Here is a 25,024-nt window from a genome sequence, read left to right on the forward strand (position 1 = left end):
CCCAGCTCCAAATCTGTGTCTCTTACTCTGCGGCAGTGCTGAAAGGAAGCACAGACCAGGTCAGCATTCTGCTTTCCGTCTCCAGGCCTTGGTTTCCTTATCTGTCAGGTGGGATCTGCAGAGAGCAGAGGTGGTGTCTGTGGCTGGAGCTTTCCAATGTGTTCATTCCACCCGCGGCCTGGTGTGGGCAGAAGGGACTGTCCCTGAAACCTGCTTTTCCTCCACAGGCACTCTATATGTTCTACGCCCTGGCCATCGTGTGTGATGACTTCTTTGTCCCATCCCTAGAGAAGATCTGTGAGGTACGTGGCAAGGACCCAGAACCCTCGGCAAAGCCCAGGGTGCCTAGGGGAGTGTTTTATGTAAATGACAATGACAAGAAGGCTGGATAGGACAGGAAGCACTCTGGTGGAGAAGACTATCACACAGCCACCTCGGGTCTGCTCCATAGCCACACCTCTTCCTGACAACACCAAGTCAACGCCAGTGATGACATCCTGTCGGCCCATGTGAAATCACCCTCCAGGCCATCATCCGCTAGGAGCCATGTGGTATGAGCCAAATCTGGCCAGCAAGGGAGCAGGCAAGCCTATGACTGCAAAATCACAGGTGGCAGCCACCAAGGAGACCTGCATTCCCTAAGTGTGCCCCCGGGCAGACACTAGTCATGGTGACAGAAGTCCTCTCTGCCCCGCATCTGCACTCTGTTCTCCCTTTAGCTAATCTGTTAATTCATTTTCCCTTTTCCATGTGCAAGCCCCCCAGTTCCCTCTGTGCTCTGCCTTATAATCAAGTAGGGGGTGGAGCTTGTTTGCAGCACTTAACATACCCCAGCCCCTTGGAAATTTACCACCCCTAGCCCTATGAAGTCACCCAGCTCTTTGAGGCCATATTGTCGTGTTGAGGACAGGTGGCTCCTAGAGACAGGTGCCTACCTTCCATTCGACTTGTTTCTCGGACATGACGTAGTAAGGAGGGGCTGTTTTAGAACTTGGGTCCCCGCAAATTGTGAGCTGGCGAGATTCCAGCCTTCCTATCCTGACTCTCCTTCTGTTTACCCCTGCATCCCCTGAGATGGAGCAAGGACAGTTAGTACAGAAGTTTCTTCTATCTCAGGACCCCTAGAGTAGAGGCTGGGGACAGTGGTTCCTGCAAGGGCTCCGTGCCTGCCTCTGCTTCCCAGAAGCTGCCCCCACCTAGGAAAATTACAGCCAAAGTCCTAACCTGTGTGAGATAGATCTTACATGATACAATAGTTTAAGGGAGAAGATACTTATTTAGGCCCCTGGTTTCAGGGGTTTCAGTCCACGATCATTGGCTAGTTCCATTGTTCCTGGGTTGAGTGGGGCAGACAACATTGTGAGAGGGTGTGGTAGAACAAAACTACCCCTTTATGGTGGCCAGAAGCAGAGACTGAGAGAGACGGATATTGAAGATATATTACTACCCCAAGGTCACACTCCCAGTGACCCCCTCTTTTCTCTAGGTCCCACCTCCAAAAGTTCCCAATGCCTTTAGAGAACAGCATCAAAACAGTGACTCCATCGGTGACTTAATTCACCGATGAGGTCAGAATCCACTGATCCAGTCACTTCCAAACACTGCAGCATTGGGAATCAAGCTTTAGCCCAGGATCCCTTTGGGAGATACACTGTATCAGACTAATGTATTCTGAGCACATTCCCAGGCCCCTCCTAGGGAAAACCATTAAAACAGGGTTGGAGCCTCTTTGCCCTTTGGGGTTGAAAGAACTCATGGAAAGCGGGCTGGGGTGGCAAGCATCGAGGGTGCAGGAGTTATCAAGGTTGCCTGTGGCCGTGAGGACACAGGGTAAGGTAAGTAAGGGTGGGCGCTGGTCTTAGTCTTTCTTTAAGGGCCTTAGATGTCAACGGAGCTAAAGGATGGAATGTCACTGTTGGGGAGAGGCATAGAAGGCTTCCTGGAGGGGATGACATTTGTACAGGCCGGAGAAGTGGGAAGCACTTTCAGCAAGCAGGGGAAAGGGGGTTCTAGGAAGAAGAATGGTGCAGGCCATGGTGCCTTGGTTCTGCAGAAGGTGGCTGCAGTGCCAGGCGGGCATCTGACCCCTCCATAGAGACTTCTCTTTGGCAGCATTGAGATGGGATCACTGACCCCTTAGGGAGCAGTGCTGTGTCCCTAGCCTATTCAGAGCCCAGATCTCAGAGCCTTCTGTAGCTAACTGACCAGTGGGGCCCAAACTTCCTGCAGGGCTCCAGTGCCCAGGCCTTCTAGGGCTACCTAGGCCCTCTGTCTTCCATTTTGGATCAGATAATGGGCCTCCAAGGCTGGAACATGTCCTTGCTGAGCATGACAGACTCATATACAAAGTTCTTAGCCTTGTTCTGTGCCAGCTCAATCCTGGGGACAGGCCCTCAGGGTGTCTGAGACTCAAGGTGCTGGGCTTTCCATGGTTTATGCATCCAGAATGCAGGAACCAGGAAATGTCTTGGAGCTCAGATTCCACAGCCTTAGGACAGCTTCTAGACCCTGTTTGTACACCACTGCCTAATCCAACCTGTCCTAGGCTCTAGGGACCCACAGGTGACATATGCCAGCTCTGTCTGTCTTCATGGTCCACAGGGTAAGGTGAGCATGTAGACTGCAATCCGTCTGCAAATTGCAGAATCTATTGCAATAAGGGTAGATCAGGCGGCTTCTGAGAGGGTATGGCTGGCCCTGGGATTGCAGGGAAGGTTTCCCTGAGAGTCTCAGACAGCGCTCGAGGAGCATAGAGTAAATGAAGAGAAAGCTGATGGGTCAGGAGGGAAAGGGGGAGTTAAAACCTGAAGAGGGTATGGGATATGTGCTTTGGGAAGAGAAGTTCTGGCTATGGAGCTGGGCTCAGATCTGCACTGTGCCCCTGAGAGCTTTCTGCTGTTCACCTGCCCAGTGGCTGTGTCTACCCCACCCTTGTCACAGCCCAGTTGCCTGTGTTCCCTTTGTTTCAGAAACTTCATCTGAGTGAAGATGTGGCAGGTGCCACCTTCATGGCTGCAGGAAGCTCGACACCAGAGCTGTTTGCTTCTGTCATTGGTAAGGACATCAGGCAGCTGGGACACCGTGCAGAGAGAGCCAGGGCTTGCAGCCCAGTGCACTGAGGCATTTACCAGCTCTGAGCCTCGGTTTCCTCACTTGTAAACACAAGGGGTCAGAGGGGCAGGAAATAGATTGGTGACTTCTTAGAATGTGGGGTTCTACTAGGTACTGGACTTCTTATGAGAAGAAAATGTCCTAAAATTAGATTATGGCTTTGATTGTATAATTTCGTGGCACTGCTGCATCATTAGACATGTGAATTATGTCTCAGTAAAGTCATTCAAAAACATGGGCTCTGGCCACTGGAATGGCTAAACCCAGTAAAAGTGTTTGCTGTGCAAGCCTAAAAACTTGAGTTCAATCCCTTGAACCCAGGGAGAGAACCCACTACTGAAAGCTGTCCTCTGACATGTGCTGTTATGTGCATAGGCACGCGTGCATGCACACACACACACACACACACACACACACACACACATTATCATCATCATCATCATCATACACATATGCACACACACACAGGCATGAGCACACACATCATACAGAAGAGGAGAAGGAGAAGGAGACATTTAATTTGCTAAGTGCATGGAATGAACTGGTTCTCAGGGCTCCACTCTGTCTGATTCCACCATTATCTTTCTTATTCCAGGTGTGTTCATCACCCATGGAGATGTCGGTGTAGGAACAATTGTGGGCTCAGCTGTGTTCAACATCCTATGTATCATTGGAGTGTGTGGACTCTTTGCTGGACAGGTCAGTGGATTTTTTTTCTCTGCCTGCCTGACCCATATCCTGTAGGATAGGAGTGAGCTTCTCCAGAGACGGTTGGGGTGACCATGGCAACACCCCAATGAGACTGGTCATGTCACTCTGTGGCTTTGAGAACACCTACATTGTTCTCTGGACCCATGTCCTCCCCCATGAAGTAGCCGTGACATTCCTTCCTGTCCAACAGTGTGAGAGTCTGGGAGGCCGTAGCCATGTTGGTGGACCTGGCCAGTTTATGGGTGAGCATTCGTTCAACAGCTCAGCTAGACCCTGGTTGGAGTGAGGGCTTGCAGCTACCTAGGCTGCTCACAGCCTCTGCAGGCACAAAGCTAGCTGTGGTGAGACGCTTTTGACATGAGACCAGAGTCTTAGGCTTGCCTCGCAGAGGAAGATAGCCAGGACCTACCTTGCTCAGGGTGACAGAGGTAGCTGATGGCACACGGTGATGCTTCTGATCTCTACCTTATGGACAGCTCTTGCTATGAAATGTGCCTGGTCACCACCACAGAGGAGTAGGCCAGTTTCTGGTTTCCCCACCCCTGAGAACTTTGCTGGGTTCTGTTCTCTTCACCAAATGTAGTCAAGAGCTAGAGGTAGCCGGGAGGTACCCTGAGGCCCAGCCTTCTGCTCTCCGGGCAGCTGGCCCCATTCCCAGCCTCCAGGCAACAGCAGCTGATGACATCTCTCTGACATGGCAGGTGGTGCGGTTGACGTGGTGGGCTGTGTGCCGTGACTCTGTGTACTACACACTCTCTGTCATCGTACTCATTGCGGTGAGTCACCCCTCACACCCAAGTGTTGGGTGGTCAAGACCCCGTAAGGTGACCAGAGAGGTCACAGTACAACAGTGGAATGTATTAACCCATCTCTCTGTGTTCACATTGGCTACCTCACACCTCTACCCACACTGTGCCCTTCCTAAAGACCTCATCCTTGGTCCCTCACAATGGGACTAAATCCAGGACCATTTTAATGATTAGACAAAACAAAACACATAGGGGACATTCAAGCATGTACTCATAAGAGGCCCTTCCAAGCCTACACTGAGACCTACCCACTCATCGAGGCAGACCCACTCTGAGGAAGCAAGTTTCAAGCTGAAAAATACACCTAGATACTCCGGAGACTGTGGCTAGAGGATCACATGATCACGACCAAGCTGGGCAACTTGGGGCGACCATATCTCAAGATGAAAAATATCAAAATGTGCAGGTGCAGCTCAGCGATCAGCTGCTTGCCTAGCAGGTGCAGCTCAGTGGTCAGGTACTAGCCTAGAAGGTGCAAGAGAGGACCTATGTTCAATACCACAAAATAAGTACAAGCAATAAGTTTCTGGGTTATCTGTTCTGCAGAGCAGAAGAGGGCCAGCTCAAAGCTATCAGGCCCCAAGGTCTGGGGTGGCATCATGGCCCATACAGTGAAGCACTGTCAGATGAGTGTCATCCCCAAGGGAGCAGTTTTGACCCTTACACTGATGCATAAGGGCCTGTGGCATGCTGGATTTCAAGGAAATATGTGACAGTTTTCTATCTTTCAGGACTCAGGGGTATGACTACCCTGGTATTAATTATCTACTGCTTTGTAACGAAGTTCCCCCCAAAGCTGGGCATGGTGGGGTACACCCACAGTCAAGAGTCAAAGGTATTGCAGGAGGAACATTAGTCCCAGGCCAGTCTTGGCTATTATAGTGAGATGCTGTCTTGAAAAAAAAATAGTTCCCCAAAACTAACAGCTTTAGACAGCAAGCAGTGAACCTTGGAGCGATACATCTGAGGTGGCTGAACTAGAAAGAGAAAGGTCTCAGGAGACACACAGTCAGGTGTGAATTCTCTCCAGGAACAGTCGTGACTGTCAGCTGACCTCCAGGCCTAGCAGGTCACCAAGCCACAGTTGTAGCTTGCAATGCCCCTGCCCTCACAACAAAATTGAGGAGGTGAGGAGGTCAGGTTATAAAGGGCTGTGACCTCTTCCTTGGAAATAGTCAGGGGCAAATCAGCAGGTCCCACAACGTTCAGAAGGAGCTTAGGTATCAGTGGGATTTCTGAGGGCAGCTCAGAAACTCCCCACCACACTCAGAAAATGACATCAATAGAAGAAACAAGATACCTATGTGAAATTTCAAAAAATAAATCCACAGTACCCTAAATATACCATAAATGGGCAATAAAAACAACTCATAAACGGCTGACGTTCTTTTGGTGATCATTTTGGCAGAGAGTCACTGGAATATCTAATGATGTCATCTGTTGCCTGCTCAGAAGCTCTCCCAGCCCACCACTGCAAATGCAGACTGGTGCCAATGTTTGGGGCTTAACTAGAGGGATGATGCTCCTCCCCCAACTGCTATGTCATTTCCCAGAGGGCGAATGATTCCTTATAGACCTCTAAATGATGAAGGAACATTCATTCTTCAGTTTTCACAAGGGTAAATTTCCCTGGTTGTGAATTAAATATTCACATTAAACACTTGGACTTGTACAAAAGTCCAAGGTCAAGGTCATTGTTTTTTCTGTTGTCTGCATGTTTGTTTTAACATACTTATTGCATATTTTATATTCCCATTATACATTATAGACCTTTCATTCCAAGTGTGAGACAATTTCACAGTGTAGAACTGTCTTCATTGTCTCCTTCTCCTCACATCCCTGCTCTCGTTGCCTGTAAATGCCAGTAGCCCTCCTTTGGGCTCTATAAGCTAAAACTATCCCTGGAAATGCCTCTCAGATTCTCACTCTCTCTCTCTGCTGAGTGGCCTTCCTCAAGAGCCTTGGGTCCAAAAGGATCTCAATGATCCCCATCTAGGGAGCCTGAAGTGGCTTCCTAAAGCAGAGCTTGTGTGCAGCCCCTGTGACAGACAGTAGAACCAAGCCCAGACAATAGCTTTCCTTTCCCCTGACTCTTCTGGTACCACATATAGGGAGCCTTTGTTTCCATGGTCAGGTTGGTGGGAGCAGCCCTGCCACCTCCTCCTACACTGGGCCATGGAGTCTCCCCCTTCCCTTGACTACAGAGCATCCTTCATTTGTGTCTGGTCCCAAAGATTCTGGATGGGAGGCTTGTTGATTAGAATTGTGTAGGAAAAAAGAAACAATCAGAGACAGATAGATTAAGTGATGGGTAGATGGAAAGATGGATGGATGGATGGATGGATGGATGGATGGATGGATGGATGGATGATGGATGATGGACGGACGATGGGTGGGTGGGTGGATGGATGGATGGATGGATGGATGGATGGATGGATGGACGATGGGTGGGTGGGTGGGTGGATGGTTGAATGAGTGGATGAGATAGATGGATGGGTCGGTGGATGAACAGACAGACTGTTGGATAGGTGGGTTGGTGCGTTGATGAAAGGATGGATGGACGGATGGGGTGGGTGGATGGATGGGTAGATGGATGGGTGGGTGGATGGGTGGATGGATGGATGGACAAACGGATGGATGGGTAGAGATGCTAGATGGATTGACAAATGGAAGAGCGGATGAATGGATAGATGGAGATTTATTGGGGGAAAGGCTCAAGTGATCTTCGATCATGACACCTGCAAGCTGGAGACCCAGGGAACTCAGTAACATTCATCATCCATTGTTAGGCTGAAGCCTTGAGAAACCATGGCACCACTGGCATAAGTTGCAGAGTTAAAAGGCTGGAGAACCTGGAAGGAGAAGGGATGTGGTCATATTTACCATTCGGTGGCCTTTGCGTTGAGGCTTCTGCTAATTTGGTGGTGCCCAATCATTGTGGGTAAGAGAGGATCTTCCTTTCTCAGTCCACAGGTTCCAATGCCAGTCCCTTCCATGAACACCCTCACAGACACACCAAAAATAATATTCTATAAACTATCTGGGTGCCCCTTAATCCAGACAAGTCGACATGTAAGATAACCTGTGTGTTGACTTCTATCACTATCCCTCAATCCCTTACCCCATCCACACACACATACTGTCTTCATTTATGCAACTAGACCTTCCACCTTGGCATCTCAAAGGGGATTTCTATTTGCTTTTAAGAAAACTAGCCCTAAGCTACACACACATGTGACATACATACAGGCACAGGTGTATAGGGACAGGTGTATAAGGACAGGTGTATAGGGTCAGGTGTACAGGCACAGGTGTATAGGGACAGGTGTATAGGGACAGGTGTACAGCTACATCTTTTCTGTCTGCATTCTCTTGAATTTTAGTAACTCTGTTCTAGTAAGGGGGGATGGTCCCACCAGATCTGCCCCAACGACTACCTGAACTATATTAAAACACAGGCCACCTCTCTTGGGATGACCCCACTGAGCCAGCAGGCAGGAGCATGTGTTTCAGCCCCTAGGTTCCCACTAAGGAAAGGCCAGCTTCCATGGTTGAGAACCTGGGAAATGCAGAGATCAAAGGCTTTCACGGGGCCAGTGTGTGTTAGATCCAGGTGCCCTGGAGTCCGCACTTTTCTTCCCTTGTAATAAGTGTACCCTCTGTTTCCTTTGCTTTGCAGTTCATATACGATGAGGAAATTGTGTGGTAAGTATCTGTGTATGTTGGGTTGCTGAATCATTTTCAGGTTTATTTTTGCAAACATAGATTTGCTAGCTTATGGGCACGACAGGGATATCATTCTAAGCAACCTCGCCTTTGTACTATTCGAGTGACAGTTGTGTTCCCCAAGGTTTCTGATCAAGACGAACATCAAACTAAACCCATGAGGGCGATCAGACTTTACACGGAGATAAGCAAAAACTGAGAATGGCCTGGTCGTGGGCCTGTGTCTGGGAGGGAGAGGTAGCAGAGGGGTCCTGCTGAGGCAGTAAGTGGGGACCTCAGATGCCACTGAGACAAAGATATGCCTTGCTGACCCCATCAGAGCCCTCCCTCAAGACCTGTAGAGGAATCAAACTCAGGGGACTTAAAGATCTGACTATAAAAAATTAAGGAGCTGATAAATGTCTGCCCCACAAGCAGTGGGGGGACCTGAGTTCAGATCCCCAGCCCCCGCATAAAAGGCAGATACGGTGGTACACATCTTAACCCCAGCACTGGGGAGGCAAAGACGGACGTGTCCGTAGGAGCTCTCTACCGTCCGTGAGCTCCAATTTCAATGAACGACCTGTCTTCAAAATTAAGGTGAATGGCTGAGGAAACCATCCCGTACCAACCCGTGGCCTCGCATCCCATACATGTGGAGGTGTAATTGTATGAACTTGTGTGCACATGTGCATAGACATAGACCACATGCATACAGGCTTTAAAATAAATTTGTAAGAAAATACAAGGACCATCTCTGTGATGCTGAATAGGAATGGAGTTTCTTAATTGAGATTCATAAAGTCTGAGGAACAGGTTGTTCATTCTTCCATCCTACCCCGTGGGTGTGTTGGCGTCTCAGTTCATATGCTGCATGACTGCCCCATTGTTGGCATGGTCCAGAATCTGCATCCTGAAGGAGATAACTTCTGAGAATACACACACTGGCTGCTGAGGACACCAATTGCTTGACAAGAGTAGCTTAATGTCCAGTACCCGGAGAATCCTGGTTAAAGTCCACTCCTGGTCTTTTTCTTCAGCTGTGGATGGGTTGGGAGGGTAGGCCCAGGACCATCTGTAGGTCCATTTCTGGCCCATGAATTGCACATTAGCAAAGGAAGGGGTTCCCCAGGCTTGGCCATGCCCAGCATGCAGAGGCCTTAGCACATTGTCAGAGAAGCAACAAACACTGTGTGGTCTCCACATGCATAGTTTGTGGGCTTGGGCTCTGCCTAGTGGATGGTCCCAGAGGCTTCTGCACCATCACCATGTGCCTTGCCCAGGCATTGGGCCTCCTCCTGCCTGCTCCCATGGCCTCTCTAATCCCTGACCAGACTCTAGAATAGGTCTAGGGCTCTTGGGACACAGGTCACTGGATTTTCCACGTGGGGGTGATAGCTGGGGGTGAGGCTCTCCTGATTCCTGTACGCCCCTGCAATTGAGAAGATCCAGACCCAGCCTTTTCTGGGTTACCAAGAGGACTCAGTGATAGAACAGCCATATACTGGGGTGTCCCGCCTGAACTCCAGGGGTAGGAAAGTGAGGATATCCTGCCTTACCAGTAACCTTGACCACACAGTCCCAGCCTGTGAGTATCATGGCCCCCTCAACTTCTCTCTCTCTCTCTCTCTCTCTCTCTCTCTCTCTCTCTCTCTCTCTCTCTCTCTCTCCCTCCTCTCCCCCCAGGTGGGAAGGTCTGATCCTCATCATCTTGTACGTGTTTTATATTCTCATCATGAAGTAAGTAGCCTCTCCCTTTCTTTGAGACCTGAAGGCCCCCTTCCTCCATACCCTACTCATGTCGTTGGTCAGAACAGAGAATACTACCCATCTCGTCTTCCAGTTCCTTTGAGGCAGCCTTCATTCTCTATGAACAGCATTCAGAGCCATCCTGAGTGGGGACCTGGCTCAGGCACTGGTGTCGACCTGGGTGTCTGAATGTCTGGTGTAGGGCAGTTAGATACTGCTCTCTCAAACTGGTTCTCCAGCAAGGACCTATAGCCCTCCCTGTTCTGGGCAGCTCCCCTTACCCCAAGGTAACCACTCTCCTGCTGTTTCAGTAAGTCTAGTAACTCGATACTATTCTCAGAGGCTCAGCAGCTTAACCCCTGCTCCAGGCTTTATTAAATGCCACTTGTCAGGACCACTGCTTATCCCAGCAACAGCACCCTACTTGTAACCCTGGGGTGTAAGCACCGTGTTCTGGGTTGGAAAACCTTGAGCCACTTGGGAAGTTGCCTGGGTCTAAACCATCTTAAAGATGCCCATGAAGAAGACCAGACAGCTGTGAAGGTGAAGCTCTAACACATGCGTCCACATAGATGAACCTTAAAAGCTCACCGAGTAGAAGCAGCCACTCCCAAAAGGCCAAATAACATAGGACTCAGTGCTCGCATGGTATCTAGAAGTCAAGTTCATGGAGTCACATAGATGAGAGGTCAAACAGAGGCTTCAGGGATGAGGCACGAGTGGGTGCAGCCTTGATGTTGGGATGATGGAAATGGTGGGAAATATTAATGGTGGTTGTGTAATAGTAAGTACCAACATCACCAAAGCTTCTCCCCTCTCATATAATTAAAGTGAAAGACAGCTCCATGGGTGTTATGAGTGTCCTCACCTTTATATAAAACACAATATTATATAAATATTTCACACAGTGGGAGACTAAAGTGTCCAGCAGGAGAATTCACCAGAGACTGCCTTTCTTCTTAGTGAACAACAGAGAGACTCAGAGATGGAGAGTCACTCTCTTCTCTCGAAGGATGGCTATGCTGGCCAGGACTGATGTGGGAGGTCGATGGTCACCAAGCAGCTACCTTGAGAAACAGTTGCTTCCTGGGGAGGGAAGAAGCATGGTGGCGATGTCTCCTCTGAGTCTGTTCTGTAGGTTGAGTTGAATTGCCTTTATTAGGATACGCATGTGAGGAGCATCAAGTGCATTGGCTGTAAGGCCTCCGACACCCCCAGGAGGACACTCATAGCTCAGTGGACACTGGTGCCCCAGACTGTACAGGATCCCAGTATTCTTGCCAAGAAACCCCTTAAACTCAGTTGGAGAGCCTCCCTAGCTCCCCTCCATGTCCAGTGATTTGTTGACTGCATGCCTGATGCCCCATCCACCTAGTAGGATGGGATCCTTCCCCCCCTCCATTGTTCTGACCCCCTGCCTTACCTGACTCACAGGTACAATATGAAGATGCAGACGTTTTTCACAACCAAACAAAAAAGCATTGCAAATGGTAACCCAGTCAGCAACGAGCTGGAAGATGGTAATGACCTCTATGATGGTAGCTTTGATGACCCTTCTGTGCCATTGCTGGGGCAAGGTAAGGCTGAGCAGACAGGAGCTGTGGACCCTGGTGGAAGACACACACACACACACACACACACACACACACACACACACACACACACACACACCCTCTGTTGCCTTCATACATACCCCAGATGAGGAGAGAACACCCGCATTTGAGATGTTGATCAGATTGGCATTCACTTTGATGGGAAAGGATAAAAGGAAGAAAGTCCCCTAAAAACAAAGACCATGAATTACATCATAGAAAAAAAATGCTTCCAGGGGCAGGTGGGAAGCTTGATTGACTTGAGAGATACAGTGTTGTCTCTACCCAAGAGAAGAGCCCAGAACAGGAAGCTGAGGCAACAGAGCCTAGACCTCATACCTCCAGTACCAAGCTCTGTCCTTGAGAAATTCATCCCGGAAACTTTCCCTTCCTAGGCTGTGAACCCTTGCCTAGAGGGACAGCAAGGCCTGGGAAAACCAGCCTCAGAGTTCACAGGCAACCCAACCCAACCAAGAGGCCTGCTTGGAGGCCCAACCCGATGAACCACCTTAATCTCCCTAGCTCCTCTGGGAACCCGGGCCTCTGGAGCCAGTCCCTGTTTTCTTGCTCTCAGTCTTGGAATTCTCTTGATCCAAGAGCTACTTCCTTGGAAATATCCTCAATCCTTAATAATCCAGCCAGTTGTCGATTAACACCCACTGCCTTGGGACAGCTGTGCCATCAGTGCAGCATTAAAGCCTGAGTGGTAGGTAATTGTGACAGGAGAAGGAAACCCAGGGCTACGTGGCAACCTCGATTCACTCCAGGCATCTTCTGCCCTTATTCCTCAGTGCCCCCAGGCAAGTCTCAATGTTTTGTAGGGGTCTTTAGCCTGCTTGTGGTATTGGGAGTGGTGGCAGCTAAGGATCCCCTCTGTCCCTCAGCCCTCTACACCTCTGTCCTGGTTAGAGCAAGACAGACGTTTCCTCTCGGGTGCATTTTGCACAAATGTCTTCTGCTCTGTCTTGGGTATTCCCAAGAAGAAGATGTTTGTCACAGATGCTCCACTGAGTGGTACATCTTTCTACATGGAAGGAGGAAACTCACGGAGTGGGAGAGGGAGCCCAGTTCAGAGGATCCCACTCCAGCCACTGGAGGCACACCAATGAGGGACGGCCAGTGAAGCCCAGATCATGGGGATGAAGGTGTGTTACAAGTGGCGTTTCATAAATTCCCAGCTAGGTGTCACAGAGAGCAGGTTGTAGAACAACCTCCTCTTCAAGGAGGCTCTCACATTGGCCATGGTTTGGGATTCTAACCTCCATAGTCACGGGGTTCTGAGGTACCCATTGCAAGTCCCACAGTGGGACAGGATAGAGGCCGTCCTACTCAGCATGTCTATGGTACTGGAAGCTTCTTGAACTTTAATGGCAAAGAAGAAAGCTCTGAGTGGAAAATCAGGATGCGCCCACCTCCCGATGCCCCCTGTCCTGAGGCTGGCAATGGATGCTCAACCCTGGTGTCCTGTGAGAGGCACTCCTCACATATAGTAGGACCTCAACTCTAACCTTCCCAGGAAGTGCAGGCTTCCCACACTGGCTGCCCACATACATGGCTCTTTTCTGTAGCTCTGTGGTGTTCTCATCACGTGGATACTCAGTGACAGTAGGGTTCTCCATGGGCCTTCCCCATCATCACCGAGTCCAGAGTAACTTCCAGAAAGTTGGAAGACTGGTCACAGAACTGGCCCAGGGCACTGGGACTGAGGGAGAAGCGAGTCTCCTACACCGCTTATTAAACATTTACATTAGAGGCGGTAGGAGGAAAGGGGCCCAGAGGGTTGGAGAAACGAGGCACGGTTCTTGGTTTCTGGGTTTGGAGAAGTCTCCAAGTCTCCGCCTAGATGTGCGGTCTCAGTGACTGCATCTGGTCTTTACTGTCCCCAGAGGATACTCCCGGAGACCATTTGCAATTTGCTGCAACATAATGTCCCCTGAATAGAGTGGGTACATGGGAGGAAGAATTCGCAGTAAGACCGCAGGACTGAGATGACCGGAATTTTCCACGTTACCTTTCTAGCAGTATCGCCATGTCTACAGATAACGTCACTTTCTTTCCCCATTCCTCAGCCTCCTGACAGGTGGCTCTCCAGCCACACCACAGAAAAAGATGTCTGAATTGCCTGCTGCTGTTTCAAGGAGTCCCCTGGGCTGGGGGTGTAGCTCAGTGGTAGGGTGCTTGCCTGGCACGCACAAACCTCTAGAAAGAATGAATAGCAAATTACCTGCTTTCCCAACCCTGCGTTTCTCATATAAAATCTAAAATTTCTGTTTCCTTGTGGGGAAGCAGGGAGAAGCCTCTTTGTACGTAAATGTTCTTAGACACCATGTGGCTCAGCCCACTGCTTCAGTCTCCTGATTGGTTCTCCAGTGGCCTTGTTCATAGCCTGACAGCCAGGTCTGCCTGGCCGCCGGCCGCCATCTTGGATGAAGCTGTTCAAGCTCAGCGAGCTCCCAAGGGGCCCTTCCAAGCTGCCCTGGTTTTGGACACCAGGAAAGGGAAGGGAGGGGTAATACTGGGCCTTAGGAGGAATTGCCAGGAAAACGTCTTACAGTGGAGTACCCTCTGTAAGGGCATGATGGGGACAAGGGAGCCAGGTGTCATGGCTCCTCCCTCACAGGCCCTGCAGGCTTTTGAGCCCAAGTATTCTCCATGCAGTACCTGTAATGAGTCTGCTTCTACAGAATGGAGACTGGCACACCAGCTGCAGGGGTTTGCGGGTGCCCCTCCCTCTGTCAGCCCAGAGCATCGAGGCTCCCTGTGGAAGGAGCCTGCTACTAACACCCTCCTTCATGTAACCTCCCTCCCCCGGCATCCCTGGCACCAGCAAGAGCTCTGCCCTCAGACTCTGCCGCCGCCGCACGCTAACCCACCTGTAGCCATCTGTGCCGGCCTCTGTGTCCTTAACTCTTCTTCTAAATTGTAAGTAATCTGCTCTCATCTTGGCCATAACACACGCTTTCAAGCAGTAAACACAACTCAGGAGCCCAAGCCCCACACTGTCCACCTCTGTGGAGGTTAGTGTCCATCTCGGACAGATGCACGGGCCCCCAGCTGTTTCTAACCCACTCGCCTCCTGTCTGCTGAGCCTTGCTGCCTGTGTGGGGTGTCGTGTATGTGAGTGTGTTTGCAGGGGCAGGGAGGGCTGTTTGCTGTGCGTTTTGCAAGTTTTTATACCACTAACTTCTGCATGAGTTTGCCCTTTGGATCTGCTCCTTGCTTATTCAGTTCCTCATGCAGGACGCCATACAATCTGGTGTTGGGTATGGCAGGGGAACAGCCACATCTGTTTTCTTAGCCCCTTCCAAGGGGACATGCTGCCTGTTTCAGGGTGCTGTGTTCATGAGTGGTTTGGTTACTAGATTTTCCCTAGCACCTGAAATGCCGTGCCAAGCTCCTGCAGACACTGGCCCAGGACTGGGCCTTGCGCTCTGTCTCCCAAGGGAAAAGAAAGGGCACCCAAGCTACCCTGAAGGGTATCGGGGTTCATCAAAAAACACTGAGCCCCGACAGTAGCATGTCCTCAGATGAACAGGCTGGATCCCTGATGTCTCATCTAGGGCCTGGGGCCAAATCCTTGACCACTCCGCTTGCTGGAGGCAGTCATCCCATAGCAATGAGGATGGCTCACTTCAAGACAGAGCAAAGGGCCCAGGGAAAGGTTACAATGGTACTGGCCTCTGTGGCAGCATTTTCCACTCCTAAAGACCCTTATTGACTTGGAAAGTTTTATCTGAGTCCCTAAAAATCAGGGTGGTGGTGTTGGTCCAGTCTCCAGGTGGACCTGTCCAATTATGAGTGGCAAGTGCACGCAACTGTCTATGGCTTAAGTGGGCTGTCCCAGAGTCCTAGACAAGGCAATAAAAGACCCTTGCAGCCATCCAAGGCTGAACCCTGGAAGAGAGAGACCTGAGGGGGTCAGGCAGCAACCATGGAGAGGCCAGGTTTAGCACAGCACCAACAGTTTATCTGCTAGCTCTGTGTAACTCACAGTCATGGGTATTCCAGAAATAAGCCACATTTTAAAGGGAGAAGCTGAATCCAGGTCTCTGACCTCGGGGAAAGTGTTATCTGCCAAGCACACAGGCCTAAGATGTTGGCCATGACAGGAAGTTAGTCACTGTCACTAGGGCAGTGTCCTCCAAGGGGCCAACACTGATCGTGGGGTATGCTCTATAGTGAAGGAGAAACCTCCCTATGGCAAGACCCCCGTGGTGATGGTGGATGAGATTCTCAGCTCCAGCCCTCCCAAGTTCACCTTCCCTGAGGCTGGCCTGCGCATCATGATCACCAACAAGTTTGGGCCCAGGACCCGACTACGGATGGCCAGCAGGATCATAATTAATGAAGTAAGTTAACCCAGCACGTGGGTACAGCCTATAACCTACAGGTTGCATGTGGTAGAGAGAAGCTATGGATGCAACCCAACACAAAAATTTAACCTTGCTTAAAATAAGATATTTGGTTTTTTTGCAATTTTCTTTTGTAATTCAATCGCATGGTTCTCGGGCATGAACTTCATAGATGACAGCACCCACCATATTGCAGTGTTAAAAGGTTGGGCACACTGGCTGTACTGGCTGGTTTTATGTGTCAACTTGACACAAGCTGGACTTATCACAGAGAAAGGAGCCTCCCTCGAGGAAATGCCTCCGTGATATCCGGCTGTAAGGCATTCTCTTAATTAGTGATGAAGAATGGGAGGGCCCTTGCCAGTGGTGCCATCCCTGGGCTGGTGGTCCTGGGTTCTATAAGAAAGCAGACTGAGTGAGCAAGGGGAAGTAAGCCAGTAAGCCACACTCCTCCATGGCTTCTGTATCCACTCCTGCCTCCAAGTTTCTACCCTGTGTGAGTTCTTATCCTGACTTCCTTTGGTGATGAACAGCAATGTGGAAGTGTGAGGTGAATAACTCCTTTCCTCCCCGACTTACTTCTTGGTCATGATGTTTGTGCGGGAAGAGAAACCCTGACCAAGACACTGGCTAAACAGAAAGTGAGTGGCCTTGGGTGGGTCTGGCTGTCCCGGGTGCCCTTATCCCCTTAGGACTCTCTGCAATTGCAGAGGGAAGGAAGGGCAGGGACCTGCAGAAGTCTGTCGTGGAAGTTGAGCAGAAAGTAGAGGAACCCCAGCCCTGAAGTATTTCAGTTTTCATCAGTAGCTAGAGTTGAGCTAATTAGAGAAAGGGAGGCTGCAGTATGGGGTTTTCTTCACAGAGTTAATTAGAGAGAGAACCAAACATGGACACATTCCTGTTCTCTGTGGCCTGGGACCCCTGAAGAATTGCCAGTTGTCTTAGGTTCTATTGCTGTTCCCCGTGACCTAGGCAATTTATAAAAGGAAACATTTAATTGGGGACTTGCTTCCAGTATTAGAGGGTCAGTCCATTACCCTGGTGGGGAGCGTGGCAGCAGCAGGAAAGCAGACAGGCAGACATGGGGCTGGAGAAGTAGCTGCTAGGTTACATCTGATCCACAAGTTGCAAGGAGAGGGAGAAAGGGAGAGAGGGAGGGAGGGAGGGGACAGAAAAACAGAGACCAGGAGATAGACAGCCTGGCGTGGGCTTTTAAAACAGTTATGAACCTTTTAAAGCAGTTTTTATATTGCTTGCTGTGGGACACAAGTCATAGCACAGGGGGAAGCAGCCAGACTGCAGAAGATCCTGGAGTCAGACTCCCTCCTAAAACAGCAGGGGACTGGATAGCTTAGGGGAGACCCAGCTCAAGGTTCCCCCACCCAGCACTTTTCTTCAAGACTTCTCTGTTCTTGTGGTCAAAGCCCGCCCACAGGGACACGGCTCCTTTAACAAGGCCACACCTCTTAAATCTTCCCAAACAGTTCCACTAATGGGACCAAGCATTCAAACAGGTGAGGAGCCTATGGGGCCATTTGCCTTTAAACCACCACCCGGGTGAGCAGAGAGAGCTCCTGGGGATTTTCCTCGGCACAGTTGCTGTTCTGGGTGTCTCCTCATTTGAAAAAGTAGTCATACGTTGGCTATCCCTCAACCAGTCTGCAAAGATAATGAGCTTAGCCTGTTCCCTGGCCTGGCTTCCTAAGTGCAGTCTAGGACTTGCTGGCCTCATTCTCAGAAGCAAGCAGTGGCCAGAGGACTGAGACTGGAAATTAGTAGCCAGCACATAGATGTCTGCAAAAGCATTATTTCTCAGTGATCAAAGGTTGTCTCTCTGGCACGCTTTACGCTTTGATTTACTGATAAGTATGTCATCTGTGTGGGAAGTACATCAAGCAGGGAAATGCCTTCTGGGTTTGAAATCGTGCTGGTCCATATTAGTGACATTTATTTCAGGAAATTTTTATGGAATCCTGCCCATTTTTTTATAAGCATCAGAATAACACTCACGGGGTGCTGTGGGGGTGGGAAGTGGGAGGGCTGGTCAGTAACTCTGAAAGATTGGGAGCAGTGGCTTTATAGTGTCATTTATCACACAAAGATTTGTGGTTGCTTATTTGTTTGAGAAATTTAGGCTGGTCTTGCCTTCACAGTGTGATTCAGGCTACCCTGGATCCTCCTGCCTCTGCTTTGGGCTGGGCCACACCAGGTCTGAGTACCAGGCTTTGACAAGCTGGTGAATTTGAGCTGTTGGTACTACACATGGTTTCAGCTGCTGGGGTTGCCCTGCTCTGTAAGGCAGCCTGGGAGCCACAGAGGCTGGGCTCAGAAGAAAGGAACTAAGTTCAAATCTCACACCCACCGCTAAATCTCTCCATCTCCTTGGCTTCAGTTCCTCCGTCTAATGTTCCTGGACGTCTAATGTTCCTCCACCCACATGCATTGGAGGACTGTTCCCAGCCTAAGCAATAATTTTAGGGACAGTCATCATAGGCTAGGAACGGTGGAGAACTAAACCCACAAAATACTCAGTTTCAAACTTGTTTACTGAGATACTCTGAGGAAGTAGGTTGGTTGGCAAAGTGCCTGTCTTGCAACCCAAGGACCCGAGTTCAATCCTCAGAACCCACATTTAAAAAGTCAGGCCTATTGGCATGTACTTGCGATCCCAGCACGAGGTTCCATTTCAAACAAACAGCAGACAGGTCCTGATGTTAACCCGGTGTCTTCCACATGAACGGTCACCCGTTGCATGCATACCTACACATCTGTGCTACATACACACACCTTCATCTGCATGTACACATGAATGTGCACACGTAAACGCACTCATCCTTGTATGCACAGTATATGACGCTGTAGTCTCATTGCTTTAGTCATTTAAATGATTTATTTTTATTTTTACTTATTTGCATGTGTGTGGGATAAAGTGTAATCCTCTACTGATTCTGCAAAGCCAGGTTGCAACCCTCTCCCGTCCTCATGTTAACCTGCTCTGGAGCGATGACCCTTGCCTTCGTAATTCTGTCTCTGCACAGATAGGTCTCTCCATATTTGTTCTTTGTTTGTTATTTGGGACTTCATGGATGGCTTTTTGTTTAATCCCTGCTCACTAACCAAATACCCCATGTCTAGGCCCAAATATCAAAGACCCCTCTGCTCTTTCTACTAAGTAAATATTGAAAACTGTGGGGGAAAAGTTGAGAAGTACCCCATACCCTAACACACGGATACAGACACACACACACGCACACGCGCGCACACACACACACACACACACACACACACACACACACACACACACACACACCATGCTTTTTGTGGTTTAGGAGTCTTTGTCTCAAACCTATGCAAAGACATTCTTCAGAGCAAGGATAGGCTTCCATTATGAACAGTAATGGCTCCCCTATGAGGCCACCAGAATAGGTGCTAGGCACCACATTATGGAAGTTTACTGAGGGCCACAGCTCCTTTCCTGAATCTCTGGAAGTGGTAGGAAAATTTGAATGTTACCATGGAATGCCCATGAAACTGGGCTGATGTATAAACCACAAGTAGGAGCAAGGGGAAGAGAGCTGAGATGAGATAATTGTAGAGACCTATTTATTCAATCATTTCTTTCCTTTCTTTCTTTCTTTCTTTCTTTTTTTTTTTTTTAACTTTTGAGATGGTGCATCTTATAGACCAGACTGGCCTCCAAGCATAATCCTTGAATTTACAATCCTACTGCCTTCTTCCCTCCCCCTCCAAGTGCCGCGGCTGTAGGCGTTTGCCTCCAGACCTGGTTCATTCAGTGTAGGGATCAACCCACGACTTCATGCGTGCTAACCAGTACTCCACCAACTCAGCTACATCCTCATCCTTGTTGAGTTCATACAGTATGCCTTCTGTCTGGGCCTGGGTACAACGAAGCCCACAGACAGAGCAAGTGAGACCAGCCAGGCTGGGGTGACACCAAAGCTGCTTCTGTCATTAGCTGTGGCCAAGAGTTGGGGGGAAGGACGTGGCTTTGGTGGAAGGTGCTGGCTTTGGAGAATGCATTCACGGGGCATGGAATGAGATGCAGAGAGAGAATCCGTTGATGAACAGCCTAGCGGTAAGATGATTGGCAGCGGTGTTTGTTGGAGAAAACACTGACTGAAACTAGATTCCATACTAGCGCACACTCAGGGTGGTTAAAGTGGGAAGGACTGGATACAGCGAGCGTTGGCAAGGGTGGGAGGAACTGAGTGTGTAGTTAAGAGTAGATGGTAAGAAGGCATCGCATGGTTCCCTGCCACTTAACCTGGTGTGTGTGTGTCTTTCCTCCTGTCCCCCCAGCGACAGAGGTTGATCAACTCGGCCAATGGTGTTAACAGCAAGCCACTGCAAAATGGGAGACACGAGAACATGGAGAATGGAAATGTTCCTGTAGAGAACCCTGAAGACCCACAGCAGGGCCAGGAGCAGCAGCCGCCACCACAGCCACCACCCCCAGAGCCTGAGTCGGTAGAGACAGTCTTCCTGTCGCCTTTCTCAATGCCTGGTGAGTCTGGGGGTGCTGGTCCTCAAGCCAAGCTTCTAGGGGTGACCTTGGGACCATGCCTAGGTTTTCAAGATAGAGGCCCTGACCTGGAGGGGTGGAGGTCTGATACAGAGCGCTGTCATTGGGTCACCAAGGTGCCCCAAGGCACTGGATAAAAACATACTATCTGCATTACAAGTAAGAGCTGAGTAGATGCGGACACCACTGAAGGTGGTTGGAGCCTGAAGGATGGAGAGAGGCAGTTTGGCCCACAGGAAGCACTGGTAACTTTTTGTGAACACACGTGAATGCTATGGGTTCCTGGTTAGTCTTACAATAAAAAACAGCAATCAGTAACATAGTTTTTATGGACCCTAGCGGCGGGGGTATAAACCCATGAGCAGGGAGGTGTTCCATTGCACCGATGCGGAGGTCAAACGTAGACAGCATCAGGTGTCCCACGCTGTCACTGTCCACCTTATTCCTTTGAGACAGGGTCTGTCACTGTCCCTGGAACTAAGCTGGTGGCCAGCAAACCCCGACGATCTTCCTGTTTCTACAACCTCATACAACTGCCTCTGGCTTTTCATATGGGTACTGGAGATTCGAACTTAGGTCTTCCTGCTTGCATGGCAAGCACATTTGCCTGCTGAGCCGTCTCTGCAGTTCTCCGCGGACACTCTTATACTCCCAGTTTCATGTGCAGAATGTATTTGACCTGACTTTCAGACGGGATAGCCTAAGGTGGTGACTGCTCCTTCCACAGTTCACCTGACAACTGGGTGCGCTTTCTCCCATAAATAAGCCAGATCAGACTGCAGGCTGCCACTGGCCCTCAAACACCCTGCAGTCTCACTTGGAGTCTTTCCTACAGGCCGAGGGTCACCTAACTGCTGGGCTGCACTGAATGTATCCCATAACCTCTGTTCCAGTCACTCTGGCCTCCTCAGTGCCACCCCTCAAACGCCCCCACAGTCCCCTACCTTGGTACCTTCACACTGCCCTTCACTGGAGTGTACTTGCCTCAGTTATCTCTATGACATCCTCCGTCCTCTCTGCACCGATGTCACTGTATCAGTGTGGGCTTCCGCGTCACCTTATTATAAGTGCTCTTTTATTTAATCTTGAGGGTCTCCCACCACTAAACTGCCAGTTCCCCGGGGGTGGGCATCTTTGTCTACTGACTTCCTTCTGTATCCCGGCACTGCATTTGCATACTTGGAAAGCTGCAGGGTGAATGAGCTCAAGAGCTTGCCTGTGAGTATCCAGAAGCCACTCTGTGTGTATTCTCTGTCCCCAGCCTTCCATGAACTCTCTGAAGTCCTCGGTGTGACCCAGAGCCTTAAGCGCTGGATTATAGATATAGATATAGATAGAATTCCTGGCCATTCTATCCTACCGCCCACCCTCCTAAGAGGTAGCAGAATTCTAGGACGTTCCAATCCAGAGCTTCATCTTTCTCTAATAAAAAGTCTGTGCTTAGTATCTTACTAAACACCCAGCCTGTTTGATCCCCATCTGTGCAGCTGGCCTGGGACTGCCATTCTGGGCCCCTGGGATGCAGACTCTCATGGGACCACAGATTCCCTAGAGTTTCTGGATTAGAAAACCTCCATGATATATGCCTTAATGCAGCTCTGGGGCTTGTCCTCAAACTCGGGGACGAGCTCCAAGCCCCAAGCAGGGCCTGGAGGACACATGTCATACTTCTCTGGAGCCCAGCCTTACAGAGTATCAACCCAGGCAGCTGAAATCATCTGTGGTACCAGCATCCCAATGATTTGTCTGGATTGGGAATTGCTAGCCCTGATCAAGCACCTTTTTTCTTTTTTTACCAAAGATAGACCCAAAAAATTATATCTGGTCCCTTACTGCAATCTCTGGGGAGATTAGCCCTGAGGTTCAGCCTTTCCAGGCCCTCTCTGCCATCAAGATGACCTAAAGGAAGTGGTGTTTGTACCTCCAGTGAGCTCTCCTGCGTCTCCTGGGGACCATACATTCTATATACATTGGCTGGTCAGGGTAAAAGCCACACTAATTTGGTAGGGGTTGTTCCTGAATTATCTGGATCCCTGAAAGCCAAGAGGTGTGTCTTCTCCAGATGTAAGGTTCCCATACTGAGGTTCTCCTTAGGACATGCAGATGAGAGGACTTCTTTAGAACAGGTCCTAGGAAACCAGTATGTATCTCCAGGGCCATGGTAATCAAAGAACCAGTGTGGGGGAGGGGGTGTTGGAGCAGGACCACAGCAAGTAAGGCAGTTGCAGCCTGTGTTGACTGACCCTTGGTGATCTGTGCTCTAACAGGTGGGTATGAGCAGCTCTGTACATCCATCTACCGCTCACTCCCCTCTGGCCTCTCCAGTGGCATCCTGGTCCTGAAGCATCCAGGAGCCTATGGGAGAGACACATGAGGGTCAATTGCTGCTCTGTAAAGTGAGGCAGCCCCTTGGAAGGATGACTTGCTCCTGTTTCCTTCAAGCCTTGAATGTGGCAGAAGTGGAACAGCCCATAGGATCGGCCCCTCTTCCCTACCTCCAGATCTGGAGCACCTCAGTGATATAGCTGTGGGGTCACTACATAGGACGAAGCTAGCTCACGGGGTCCCCAGCCGCCTGCTGGGTAACTGCTTTGTGAACTGTCCAGGAGCCCTTTGGGGAGCTCTTGACTTTCCTTCTTGGCTCCAGGATGTCCTTGGGTGTGGCCTTGACTTGGCCAAGGCAATGATTTCCTCAGATTTCCCCTCAGCTCCGTGCTCAGGAACCAGTCTGTTTCCCATAGCCAGGGAAAGCATCCTTTGTGTATCAGAGGTGTTTACAGGGTTGCCCATGGAAACCATAGTCTCTCTTCCTCCTCTCTGAGAGCAAGTAGCCATGGAAACAGTACAGGGTGGTGGCTGTCCCTCTAGGTGTGGACAATGACCTGGGCCAGGGGAGGTGGAGGTTGAAGTTCACAGGCAGTTAGAGGAAGCCAGTAAATTCCACGCCCATGACCTCAGTTCTGGGTTTCTTGGCCTCCTTTCAGCCCAGCTCAGGCCTCGGCCCTGTGGTAGCTCTGAGCTGCCCCTAGGGGTACATAAGGCTGGTGCTTTCTCCACCAGGGCCCCTTAGGGATACTAGGCACAGGTACCTTTGGAAAGGGAAAATGCTGTCCCTGGGGTCAGCTGGCGAGCAGTGTGGCCATATTAAGGACTCAGCGTCGGCCACATCCATGCCGCTGCTTCTGTTTCAGGCAGGCTGGGGTGAACTCTGGACTCCTCCTCGATCCTAGATTTGAAATTCAGCCCTGCCTAGCCCCACCACCGTGACCCACCACAGTGGCTCACTTTTCTGATCCTCTTTCTTACTCGATCTTCACCCACACTCTCCAGTGCTGACACTAGGTGATATGGTAACATCATCAGGCCTTGTACTGTCTAATGCACAGCAGGCACTCAGAAGAACTCGCGTGTCCTGTAACATGTTTCATCCACATAGTGTGTGCTGTACCCAGCTTCCATCCACCCTGATTGGACCACATGCAGTGTCCTAGAAAAGTCACCAGGCTCCAGAATTCCTGTGGGCCTAGTTCTGCCGCCATTTTGAAAGTCAAAAGAAGGAAAGAGCCACAGTGCCTATTACGTGCCAGGCACTGGGCTAAAGGCAGTCAGACAGTTGTTCTCCTCAGTCAACATCTGGGCACCAGGCTCTATTCTGGCCTTGGGGCTGCAGTTGGGACAGGGCAGGCAATGATCACTGATCCTCAGGAGCTTCCCAGCTTGCAAGGCAAATATGGGTAGATGACCACATGGTGTGTTTTCTATTGTGTGCATTCAACCTGTGTGTAGCCCAGGCTAGCTGTGAATGCAGCCATCACAAAATCTACCTACCTAAAACACTGAGGCCTCTTTTTTTAAACTGGGCTGTTCTTAGTCATGAATTTTATAGATGATAACATTGTGTTGCAGTATAACCAAAAAACGAAATGAAGTGTGTGTGTGTGTGTGTGTGTGTGTGTGTGTGTGTGGTGTGTGTGTGTGTGTGTGTGTGTGTGTGTGTGTGTGTGTGTGTGTGTGTGTGTTTTCTCATAACCCCATGGGCTCTAGGTTAGACAGACCTGAAATTTAATGTATGGGCCAATAGATTTCTACTTTGCTCACTATGTATAAAGGGAGCCAAAGAGATGGCCACCCCTGCTATAAATGCCCCCGATCCCTCATTATATTTGTCCAGAATAGGGGGCAGAGGTCCTACCTTGAATATCCAAAAACTAAAACAGTTACCTCCCCATAACTTGGGCCCGCCTTGCATGATCCTGGTTTTCTCTTCCCACCCTGACCCTCAGGTGTGGCCTCCCAGAAAGGAGAATCATTGTCTCTCATGGAAACCAGAGTTTATAGTCTTGGCTCTCCCCTAAACAGTAGGCCAGGGACCCTGAGCCCCAGCCAGGAGACCCCAGGTCTGAGTTCTTTGTACCTGGGTTATGATCTGGTATGGCCTGCTTGTCTGTGAGA

At 49.9% G+C, this 25,024-nt stretch overlaps 1 protein-coding gene across 1 annotated transcript in view; it reads left to right on the forward strand.

Annotated features, from left to right (window-relative positions):
- Positions 1 to 25,024, forward strand: part of Slc24a4 (solute carrier family 24 member 4) — a 135,456-nt gene that overhangs the window by 86,630 nt on the left and 23,802 nt on the right. The window contains exons 4-12 of the mRNA XM_032908269.1: positions 228 to 302; positions 2,970 to 3,054; positions 3,707 to 3,810; positions 4,524 to 4,598; positions 8,311 to 8,336; positions 10,023 to 10,076; positions 11,520 to 11,605; positions 15,857 to 16,026; positions 20,350 to 20,554. Of these exons, the coding sequence (XP_032764160.1) occupies positions 228 to 302; positions 2,970 to 3,054; positions 3,707 to 3,810; positions 4,524 to 4,598; positions 8,311 to 8,336; positions 10,023 to 10,076; positions 11,520 to 11,605; positions 15,857 to 16,026; positions 20,350 to 20,554 (880 nt within the window). The remainder of the gene's footprint in view (positions 1 to 227; positions 303 to 2,969; positions 3,055 to 3,706; positions 3,811 to 4,523; positions 4,599 to 8,310; positions 8,337 to 10,022; positions 10,077 to 11,519; positions 11,606 to 15,856; positions 16,027 to 20,349; positions 20,555 to 25,024) is intronic.

The sequence above is a fragment of the Rattus rattus genome, chromosome 7 (assembly GCF_011064425.1).
Source record: "Rattus rattus isolate New Zealand chromosome 7, Rrattus_CSIRO_v1, whole genome shotgun sequence".
NCBI classification, from domain to species: domain Eukaryota; kingdom Metazoa; phylum Chordata; class Mammalia; order Rodentia; family Muridae; genus Rattus; species Rattus rattus.